A 12,072-nucleotide genomic window follows, 5' to 3' on the forward strand; every position below is an offset into this window, starting at 1 on the left:
TAAGTGCCATTTGTTTTGTTCGAAGTTATTATGTGAAACTAGTAATTGTGCTCATTTCTTAACTATTGTGTTCTGGGTTTGAGGTTGCACAATAGCAAATGCTCTATTCATGCTTGTTCTGTAGTTCCCTTGCTGTGAGTGAGAATTTGTTGCATTCCATGCTGAAGGCAACAAATGCTGAAAAAGGCCTGGAAACCCATTTCCCTCCTGGGAATGCTGAAGTAAAACTGTTTCCAGAAATACATGGGCAAACAAAAGGAAATTGACAGGCTTCTGCTTTGGGGTAGAGTATCAGTAAGGTCCAGCTTGTTCAAACTTTGCAGAAATCCTGTGCGCTTTGGTCACAATATCTGGAGGTCAAGTGATAGTCATATGTGCATTTATTTAATATGAGTTACATTACATACATGTAGTGTTTAAATTTGTATAATTAGTTTTCTTTCGTCATTGCTTATGGTAGTTTGGCTAGTGTAGTACTTTCAATGGCATCTAATGCTGTACTTTTTGCTGATAGGTTATATCTTTGCTTATCCAGACTAGTTTCTTCAAGATTGAAAAATCAAGTTGCTTCTGGAAGTTGTGCACACTTTATATCGCAGCCTGCATTTCTTTATATTTTTAATAATAAAATTATGGAGTCAGATATTTTGGCATTATGTCATCTTTGCTAGGGAGCTTTTCTGTACATTGCAGGTGACTATATTTTAAGGAGTGTGATATTGAAAGTTGAGTATAAGGAGTAAAAATCTCTGGCAATCCTTACCTAATAGCACTGTGGGAGTAGCTTCACCACAAATTGCAGTAATTTAAGAAGTTTACATGTCCATACTCCTATTGGTGGGACTGTTGAATTGTTAAAGAAACAGTGCTTCATCCAAATTATAAGTGGCTGAGGTCCACTCCACTGTTCAAAACAAAGTCTACCAGGTGTCCTGACTAGGTTTTGCTCATGGAGAATATGATTCAGTGGGATTAATGTATGGTAATTTCGCAATGAGGAAAACTTGGCTGAAGTTTTAGTGAATAAATGTGATGTGTGTTGTGGCAGACAGTGACACAGGTTTGATCCTTGAATTATGTTGAGGTTAGCTGATCTCCGCTAGGTCATCTGTTTAAACAGCAGAATTAGCTTCAGTGGCTCATGACTAAAGCTTGGGAAGGGAAATGGGTTCCCAGTCCTTTCTCCTATTCATGGATATCTGCTTAGGAGGAAACTGTTGTTCGTGGATGTTGGGTGAGAGCAGGATCACACTGGAATTGAATGCTTTATAGTTGAAAGCTTTGTTGGCATTTGCCTATCAGGTTCTCAAATGAAGAAAACAAATTCACACAAAGAAGTGAGGGAAGTGATAGACTTGGGATGGGTAAATGATTAAATCTTCCAATAAAAGTATATTGTTTCTTCTGCATCTCATTAATGATGACACTTCCTTTTAAACTAGGTGTTAGCTGTGCTGATGAAGATGACAAACCTCGCAAGCGCAGGCGTACAAATTCATCAAGTTCTTCCCCTGTGGTGCTTAAAGAAGTTCCCAAGGCAGTCACACCAGTTGCCAAGTCAATTGCAGTTCCTGTCGGCAGCAGCCCAAAAGTAAGCAACATCATGCAGAGCATCGCAAACTCCATTCCCTCACATATGTCACCAGTGAAAATTACTTTTACCAAGCCTACAACCCAAACAACAAACACAGCTACACAGAAGGTGAGTTAGGACGTGGTTTCTGTTGGCTGAATAAGTCCTATCTGATTATGAATTTTATTGCAGTGACATTGTTCTGACAGCAGTTGTGCTTAATCCTGTAAAGATTCTCATTTTGTGTTTATTCAAAAATAGGTGATAATAGTAACCACGTCACCAAGTTCAACGTTTGTACCTAATATTTTGTCCAAGTCTCACAATTACGCAGCTGTCACCAAGCTTGTGCCAACATCTGTCATCACCACTGCCACTCAGAGACAGCCAGTGGTCATTACTGCCACTCAGCCTCCTTTTACTGCTGGCAGTAACCCCTCCCCTTCATCCACGTCTACCACCGCTGCTGCCACATCAATGATTTCGTCAACATCTTCTGTTGTGATGTCAACAATAGCTCAAGGTAATGGAATAAATGCACTGGTTTAATAAATTTATGATCACCATTGTGTTTCCTTTCTTAAACAATTCACCCCATTTTTAGATCAAATATTGAAATATGTGAGGATTTATAAAGGAACTATAATACATTTTTTGAAGATGAAGTGATATCATGAAAATAAGAATGAAACTTTAGCTGTTTATTAAGATCCTGCAAGGGTCTGACTTGCCTGAGTGGCACCTCTGTGTTCTAAGGTTTTGGATATGGATTTAACTGCAACTCTGGAAACTGTTTCCTTTTCTCAACAATTTAAATGTTATACAGTGCATCCTGTTCTTTGCACGATGTTAATGCTGTTCTATTTAGCTTTTCACAAGAGCACTGCCTTGGCTTGTGGTTAAGAATAGGCTCCCAAATTTAAATTGGTGTGACCTGAACTGACTGCACCTCATGATTTCAGTTCTCGTCCATCAGGCTTCTTTTTAACTGAAATTTATTGCCTGTTAGTATCCTGCAAGTCAGAAGAAAAAGCTTGCATTTTTAATGCATCTTTCCAATTGCAAGATTCCCCAGAGAACTTTCAGTCCATCTAATGCTTCTGAAATATCATTGTTCTTCCAAAGTTGAAACATTCAGCAGCCATTTTACACACAACAATGTTTCTGAAACAACATTGAGATAATGGGCAGAAAATTTGTCCTTGTCATTGAGAGAGAAATATAGGCCAGGGCATCAGGAGGAACTCGCATGTCCTTTAAAAGGCTCATAGGATAGGTCATGCTCATCTGAAAAGGACCTTTGCTCTAATGTTTCATCAGAAAGGCTGATGGTGCAGGAGCCCGTCAGTAATGTACAACCTGGACAAAGTGTTCAAGTAGCTCGAGTAAATTTATATTACAAGTATTGTATTGCGAGTGAGGGTCTTGTGGCAGGGTGGTACTGTCCCTGTTTCTGAGCCAGAAGCTCTGGGTTCAAGTCCCACTTCAGGACTCAGTGGCCATGGAAGCTGTATTCATGACAGCATTGATTTGCACATTCTTCCAATAGGCCAACAGCAGGTGATAAGAGCAGCAGAGAATCCTGGATAGCCAGAATCATGGAATAGTAGTAGCACAACAGTTTCCTCACATTAAAAGATTCCACCCGAAAGGTCAAAGCCATTCTCGGCAGCAAGCAACCCCCAATGCTTCAAGGGACTGCCAGAAGAAGAAGAGGAAATTGTTGGTAATTTTAAGAAATCCTAAGTCAGGATGCCAGGCACAACTTTAGTCAAAGCACTTTATAAAACAAATGCTGATTGTTTTGTCTTTATGAAAGGTGCATCTGGTACTGCAGTTAAAGTTACCGCAGCCAGGCTTCAGTCCCCCAAAGCACTTATGGGCTCCCCAACTCAGATCTTGACGCAGTTTCCCAAACAGCAACAGCAGCAGCAAATGTCACAATCTCCACAGCAGCAGTCCCAACAGTCTCAAACATCACCTGGTGTCAAACCTACCATTCAGATCAAACAGGAGTCAGGTAAGTTGAAAATGCAGTGAAGATTTTATATACATGTTGTTTGTGAGGACGACATGAGATACCCAGCAGTGACAAAGTATGGATTTAAGTGCATGATTTTTCATTCAGTAGTTATCTGGAAATTGAGTCTTTGTTTTTTCCAGTGTGCTACTAAAATAATTCCCGATAGATTCTGTGGTGTTTGCGTATATAACTACATATTGCAACTGCTTACAGCGTGTTTCTGTTTCTCTGGGCTTCAGTCTTGACAAGCCTGAGTGAGGGTTTTTTTTTGTTAATTGTTTCACTCTCTTGTAACTTGTGTTGCATAATTCTAAGATTTAAAAATTATTTTTATTTGTGCATGAGATGTGGGCATCACTGGCTTGGCCACTATTTATTTCCTATCCTGGATTGCTCTGGACAAAGTGATGGTGACCCATTGCAGTCCTTGGTGCAGGGTTAGCCATAGTGCTGTTAAGAAGAGAGTTCCAGATTTTTAAAATATTCATTTGCTGAATGTATGAATGATATAAAGGCAGTAAGAGATTGAGCTTAGCTTCTTCAACCATTCACCATTATATACCCTTCATCAATATCCAGATGGGCACCAGAGGTTAACTGTAGAGCTAGAAAGAATCCAACCATCACCCCCTGACATTGTGACATTACTATCGCTAAAACCACCAGTATTCTGGGATTGACCAGAAATTGAATGGATCAACAAGAGTAGGTCAGAGGCTAGGAATTCTGTGTTAAGAAACTGCCCTCCTGTGTCCCAGTGCCTGTCCACCATTTACAGGTACGGGTCAGATATGATGGAATCCTTTCCACTTGTTGGAACTGTACCCATCCAGACAATACACAAGAAGATGAACACGATCCAGAGTAAAGCAATCAGTTGATTGCAACTCATTTACCACTTAGACCATTAGCACGCAGTGCCATCTCCAAGATGTGCGACAGTAGCTCATGAACATTCCTTCGATAGCATTTTGCAAACATATAGCTACCTTTTAACTAGAAGGACAAGGGCAGCAGATACATCAGAGTATCACCACCTGCAAATTCCCCTTCAAGTCACCTACTATCCTGACTTGGAGACATATTGCTGCTCTTTTGTTTGTGCTGTGTCAAAATCCTGGAACTCCCTCCCTCACAGCATTGAGTGACCCGACACCACAGGGACTACAGCAGTTAAATAAACTCCCCACCAATTTCCCCAGGGCAATTAGCAATGGGCAATAAGTGCTGGTTGAAGCAGCAACATCCACATCATATGTACAATGTAAAAAAAAAGAGTGAGACTGTTTGTTTATTTTGTATGTGATTTTTTTTAAGTGCATAATTGTTGTGGGAAGTAGATTATAAAAGAGAGGAGACAACACTCTTTCAAAAGCCTGTGGAGCACCTTCCCATAGTTTTGGCATAAAAGAGCCTGTACCTATGAATACAAAGTTGAATGAGGCTAAGTTATAATTAAATGCAAGAACATTGAACCTTACTGACTTTTTTGGGGGCTCATTTAGATGGATATTGTGGGTCATAATATATCTTTAATTCCATGAATGTGCATCCACTCTAACCTGCTGGAACTAATACACCTGGTGTTGAAGTTTAGAATTTATTTACTGCTAAGTCAGCAGCATTAATAAACTGTAATAAACAGCCTGTAATAAACTGTCAGACCCATGAAATTCAGCTGTGAATAAACAGTGCAACTTAAAAGGGCCAAAGTTGGTTGTGATTTGAAGGTTTTATTGCCAGGGTTTGAAAGCTGAATGTGGCCTATGAGCTGTAATTTCAGCAGCTTAGCCTTGGTAGTTAAAATCATTCTTAAATGTCCCAAATGATATACCATTGTTCTTGAGTCCAGGCATCAATCCTGCTTGAAATAAAAGTGCAGGAGGTTCATGTCAGGAGCCGCACCAGGCATACCTGAAAATGAGGTGTGAACTTGATAAAGCTACAAAACAGGGTTATTTGCAAACTGAACAACAAAGCTGAAACACAGCTAAACAATCCCACAACCATTACATCAGATTTAAACTCTGTAGTTATGCCACATCCATTTGTGAATGATGTAGACAATTAAACAACTTACTGGAGCAGGCTCCGCAAATGTATCCCAACTGGCAATGATAGGAGAGCCCAGCACGTGAGTGTAAAAGATAAGACTGAATCATTCTCAGCAAGCTTCAACCAGAACTGATGAGTGGATGATCCACCTCCACCTCCTGCAAAAGTCCCCTTATGCCAGCCTTCAGCTAATTGAGTTCACTCAATATGATATCAAGAAATGGTTGGAGGCATTGGATACTTCAATGGCTACAAGGCTGTACAACATTCCGGCTATTGTACTGAAGACTTGTGCTCAAAAGCTTGCCACACACCGAGCAAAGCTTTCCAGTACCTCTACAGCATTGCCATTTACCTGACAATGCAGAAAATATTCTGTTGCAAGACAAACCAATCCAGCCAGTTACTGCCCTCCTCCTCTTCCCCATCAATTTACTCTCGATCATCAGTGAAGTGATGGAAGATGTCATCAACAACACTACCACACAGCACCTGCACAGCAATAATTTGCTCCCTGATGTCTAATTTAGGTTCTGCCAAGGCTGCTCAGTTCTTGATCTCATTAGAGTCAATGCAAATCAGATGGAAAACTCTCTGCTGGTTGGTGTCATCTCTGTAAAAAGAATGATGTGGTTGTTGGAGGTCAGTCATCTCAGCTTCAAGATATCTGTGCAGGAGTTCCTCAAGATAGTACACTATGTCCAACTCTCTTCAGTTGCTTCATCAGCAACCTTCCCTCCATTATTATGACAGAAATGTAGATGTTTCCCATTGATTGCACAATGTTCACAATTTGTTATTCTTCAGATAGTGAAGCAGTTCATGCTCAAAATCAACAAGACATGGGCAGTATCCAAGCTTGTGCTAGGAAATGGCAAGTAATATTCATGCCAGTTAGTGACCACTCCCAATAGAAGACAATCTACCTATCGGCCCTTGAAACTTAAATACATTACTGCAACTGAAATCCCCATTATCAACATTCTGTGGGTTACAATTGACCAGAAACTGAACTGGAAAAGCATTATAACTACAGTAGCTACAAGAACAGGCTATGAATCCTGCAGCAAGTAATTCACCTTCTGACTCCCCAAAACCTGATCACCCTCTACAAGGCACAAGTCAGAAGTATGATGGAATACTCCTCAATTGTTTGGATGGGTGAAGCTCCAACAACTGTCAAGAAAGTTCACACCATCAAAAACCAAGCAGTTGCTTAATTAGCACCATGTTGACAAATGTCCAGTCCCTGGACCACCAACGTTCATTAGCAGCTGTATGCACCATCTCTGAGATGCATTACAGAAATTCACCAAAGCTACTCTGGTAGCATTTTTCAACTCATACCTACTATCTAGAAAGATCAGGGCAATAGATACATGGCAACACCATCACCAGAAGCAATTTTGGCCTCCAATCCACTCACCATCCTGACTTGGAAACATTCCTTCAGTGTTGTTGGGTCAAAATCCTGGAATTCCCTCCCTCATGAAATTGTTGGTACAGTGCGTTAACTGCAGGTTCAAAACCTTTTTCCACCATATTCCCGAGCAACGAGGGATGGGCAGTAAATACTGGCTGGCCAGCCAACCGTGAGAGAATTGAAAGAAAAGATAAAGACTGAACCTCTGAGCTCATCTTTGGCAGAGTAGCTGATTGACATTAGTTCTTTCTTTCCTCCTTGGTTTGTTTACTTAGGGAACCTATTAGCACAGTTTGTGCTGTGTCCTGGATCCCAAGATAGTGCTGAAGGACATTGTTATTTCAGGTGTTCACCGTGATATGGACTACCTTGAACAAGATCTCAGTTGCATGGATGCTATCCTCATGATGTTAAACAAAAAGCATGACAAAAACCTTTCAATTTTGGATAGAATTTCGTAAGACGTGTTCTGTTTCTGGGGAGAAGATTTGCTTCTGAATTTGTGGGACATTGGTTCAGGTTCCAATCTAGAGACTTGAAGTCGAGGCTAGCACACTCGGTACAGTACTGAGGGGATCTTACATTGTTGGAGATGCCATTTCTTGAATGTGATGTTGAACCATATCCTCTCAAATGGATATGAAAAGATTCCATGGCACTATTTCAAAGAAGAGCAAGGATGTCTCGTTGCTTTCCTTGTTAATATTTATTGTTTAATCGCATGCTAAAACAAATTATTTGCCATTCATCTCCTTGTTTGTGATCCTGCTGTGTGCAAGTTGGCTGCTGACACTTATTGATCTTCAGGTTAGTCTTTTAAGGGATTGGAGTGATGGAATTCAGATGTAATTCAGTCCTCCGTGTAAGGGTACATTCGGTCTTTCTTTTGATTTCCAAGACAAATTTCATGAAGACCACCTGGTTCTTGATGACCCCTGCTTGAAGTATGGTAACATGGTTCTTGAGTGGGAAATAAGTAGAGCTGTGTAATCTGCGAACAAAATTATGGTCACAAATTGAGGTGAAGGCAATGAGGATTGCTGGTGGGCAGCACGATGAGACTGATTACATTGATGCTGAAAAGATAGTTAACATTTTAAGTTCAGTGACCCTTTTGTTTCTTTCCAAGCTCCAATATCTGCAATTCTTTTATTTTATTGGTCAGCCAAGAGATTATCATCAACATAGCCCCCAGGATATTGCCTGGGCCAGAGACGTTTAGTTATGAAAAGAGATTGGATCAACTGGGATTGTTTTCGTTGGAGAATAGGAGACTGGAGGGGCGGGGTGAGGGGAACCATGATTGAGATGGATAAAATCATGAGGGAGCATAGACAACGTAGATTGGAAGAATCTTTTCTTGTTGAGGGATCAGTGAATGGGGGCATAGATGTAAGGTCAGAGACAGGGTGTTTAGAGGCAATGCGAGGAAATCTTTATTTTCACCCACAGGGTCATAGGAATGTTGAACTCACTGTATATAAGAGTGGGAGAAGCAGAAAGCCACATAACAACATTCAAGTAGTATTTTGATATGCAGTAACAATGCCAAAGCCTACAAGGATATGGGCCAAGTGCTAGAAAATGGGATTAGAATAGTTAGGCGGTATTTTTTGACTGGTGAAGATTCAATGCTGTGGACCTCTATGACTCTACCAAAACAAGTCCTATAATTTTATTCCAGTAGCACTCTTTTTTCGTTTTACTGCTTACACTATTTTAAAAAAAATTATATGGTGTCAGAATGAAGGTAGTTTCCGATGATTACAGTCAGCAGCTTCTCTTTTAGGTGCATATGTTCTGCATTCAAATGCAGTGCCATGTTGACTACTTGTCTGCCATCAGCTGGAAACTGTCTCCAGGTTCAACTTGTCTGAGAGTGCAGAATGCCAGCACTTTATACAAAATACTCATTAAATTTAAAGCACCAGTGCATGGGGAGAAAACAACCTATTGTAGGCAAAGCATTCCTTTGTTGTGAGTGTATTGGTCATTTGTCCTGTGATTTTTGCCATATCTTATTTCCAGTTGGTTAACCATCCAATTTACAGTGTAGATAATAACCGTTCTGTCTTCTTCCTGTGGTCTCTTTGTCAGATGATGTTTGAAATACACTTTGTTCCTTGTGGTGTAGTGCTCTTCACCAGACATCAGTTGCATCTCTGGTTCAAGCTTTTGACTGTGATATAAGCTAGTCATTATTGTTAAATCTGTTCTTTGGAATGGGAGAAGGTGTCATATTAAACCATATTATTAGGTCTGTCGCTGACTACCTTCATTGTAGCTTGTTTTTGACAGGCGTCAAGATTATAACCCAACAGATGCAACCAAGCAAAATCCTGCCAAAACCAGCTACAATGCCTAGTACTAGTACTTCGCCTATCATGGTGGTTAGCAGTAATGGTGCCATTATGACAACAAAGTTGGTTACTACACCGACAGGTAAGACTTGAAGTACAGAACATTGAAGAAGCATGTGAGTAGGTTATTTCATTTGTTGTTCCATTCTTGTGATTTGTGTCATAGAGATGTACAGCACAGAAACAGGCCCTTCCATCCAACCCGTCCATACTGACCAGATACTCCAAGCTAATCTAGTCCCACTTATCAGCACCCGGCCCATATCCCTGCAAATCCTTCCTATTCATATACCCATCTAGATGTCTTTTAGATGTTACAATTGTACTAGCCTCCACCACTTCCTCTGGCAGCTCATTCCATACACTCATCACTGTGTGCGTGCAAAAGTTGCCCCTTAGGTCTCTTTTATATCTTTTCCCCTCTCAACCCAGACCTATGCCCTCTAGTTCTAGACTCCCCTACCCCAGGGAAAAGACCTTGTCTATTTACCCTATCCATGATTTTATAAACTTCTATAAGGTCACCCCTCAGCTTCCAATGATCCAGGGAAAACAGCTCTAGCCTATTCAACCTCTTTGAAAGCTCAAATCCTCCAACCCTGGCAACATCCTTGTAAATCTTTTCTGAACCCTTTCAAGTTTCATAACATCCTTCCAACATGAAGGAGACCAGAATTGCATGCAGTATTCCAAAAAATGGCCTAACTGTCTTGTTTGTGAGCGATTGATGCTTCTGTTTAAATAATTATTGTAGTTATTTTCGATTTAAATGGTAGTGGAATTCAGAAAATCATTTTTTTTTAAACAATATATTTTTCTTGTGATACAGGTACCCAAACTACCTACACACGCCCTACATTGAATCCCACTATCAGTGCTCGTATGGCAGCATCTACAGGATCTACAACCTACATGAAAACTACCAGTGGGAGCATCATCACTGTAGTACCCAAGTCACTAGCTACATCCCTTGGAGGAAAAATTATCAGCAGCAGTATAATGTCTGGTTAGTGTTACCAGTACAACTGTTAACAATGAAGATTTCTTAAAGATCAGACTTGCCTAATGTTTGGAAATATGCAATAAGAGCATGTGCTGTTTTCCTACTTTGGCAGGTCTGGCAGCATCTGTGAAGAAAGAAATAGAGTTGACATTTTTCTATTATCCAGCTCACATTATCATGAGACGAAGTTAGATTCCAAACTAAAATCCGGCTTTATAGATTTTTAAAAAAATTTTAACAATGTGGTATCTCACTGAAACATACTCATGCAATCTTGCAGAATTGATTTTAACAATAAATCTGAACTTATTATGCAAAATAAAAGAAGATAAAATAGAATAAACCAAAATATTTACAGCCATATTTAATGATTTTTAAACATGGTGAAAGTATGATCCCATTAAACCCTAAAACTATTTTTAAATATCAGGGAGGATTCCTTTCTTTATTACTCCTTTAGAGCTTACTTTAACTGTGGCTTCAATTCTCAGTCTTGAAAACCTGATAGCCTGTTTCTGGAACTTTCAGAGAACTGGGCTTTATCTTTCTCAAAGAGCTGCTGAGGGTTTAACCAAACCCTTCTGCTGTACAACTTGTCCAAAATTCCTTATACAGAGGTTATCCTATTTTTAACAATTCTAAACTATTGTCTTCCTTCCTCAGGAGCAACTGCTTTACCTATCCAGCTCAGCCTTGACATTTATAGAATTGCCTACATTAAAACTTAAAAAAAATTATTCCCCAAGTACTGGAGTTTCCCCTAATCCAAAAAAAAATCCTAATTGGAAGCTAATGCACAACGATTACCTTGTTTTTTTGTAAAATTTTTCCAGTAGAAACAAAAACCCATTACTGTCCAGAAATTTAAAATAAATTTTAAAACAAATTACCAAAGCTATAGAAGTACTTACAAATTCAAGATTTAAATCTCTTCATACCCACATGTGTTTGTTACTAGTTACATTTCAACAATCCACACTCAAATAGATGTTATTAAAATATTTATAATTAGGACACATCACATCTTTCAACTCAACAAAGTAATTTTGTTCTTGTGATATGAGGTGGATTAATGTTTCTGTTAAATTTTTGTTAGTAATTCCAAAGAAGAGTCATACTGGACTTGAAACGTTAACTCTGTTTTCCTCTCTCCACAGATAGTGTTAAACACTCTGAGTTTATCCAGTACTTCGCATTTTGATTCAGAGCCCTGGTATTCACAATATTTTGCTTTTGTTTTGGAAGTACACAGTTTTGATACATCTTGCAGCTCTGCAGTGCTGGAATGTTCTAAGCATGATATTTGAATCCCAAGGAATTGCTTTCTCTGGGCATCTTTTCTTGTTTTTGTAGATGACCTGTTCTAATTGATTAATGTGGAAAACATTAGTTCATTTGTTGAAATTATTGACTTAAACTATACAACTACAACTGTGTCATTAATGCTTCAGTACATCTTCTTACCCTTGGCACAGTTTCTTTTAAACAGTTTTCTTTTAAAAGCGCTTTCTACTGCTGTTGTTTTCAGATTAATGTTCATTCCGAGTCTAGTTCATATACTTATACTAGTCTTTCCCTTTGTGGTTTGCTGGAACTTGACAGAGGGAAGGAAGTGAAATTTAGTTGAGTGAAGAC

The 12,072-nt window shown here is 39.4% G+C and overlaps 1 protein-coding gene across 5 annotated transcripts in view; it reads left to right on the forward strand.

Annotated features, from left to right (window-relative positions):
- The window catches only part of emsy (EMSY transcriptional repressor, BRCA2 interacting), a 94,344-nt gene that overhangs the window by 27,711 nt on the left and 54,561 nt on the right, over positions 1 to 12,072 (forward strand). For 4 of the 5 annotated variants that reach the window (XM_072576821.1, XM_072576823.1, XM_072576825.1 and 1 more), the window contains exons 7-11: positions 1,443 to 1,702; positions 1,835 to 2,096; positions 3,393 to 3,593; positions 9,373 to 9,516; positions 10,264 to 10,440. In XM_072576821.1, the coding sequence (XP_072432922.1) occupies positions 1,443 to 1,702; positions 1,835 to 2,096; positions 3,393 to 3,593; positions 9,373 to 9,516; positions 10,264 to 10,440 (1,044 nt within the window). The remainder of the gene's footprint in view (positions 1 to 1,442; positions 1,703 to 1,834; positions 2,097 to 3,392; positions 3,594 to 9,372; positions 9,517 to 10,263; positions 10,441 to 12,072) is intronic. The other variant, XM_072576824.1, reaches the window with a different exon arrangement.

The sequence above is a fragment of the Chiloscyllium punctatum genome, chromosome 9 (assembly GCF_047496795.1).
Source record: "Chiloscyllium punctatum isolate Juve2018m chromosome 9, sChiPun1.3, whole genome shotgun sequence".
Taxonomy (NCBI): Eukaryota; Metazoa; Chordata; class Chondrichthyes; order Orectolobiformes; family Hemiscylliidae; genus Chiloscyllium; species Chiloscyllium punctatum.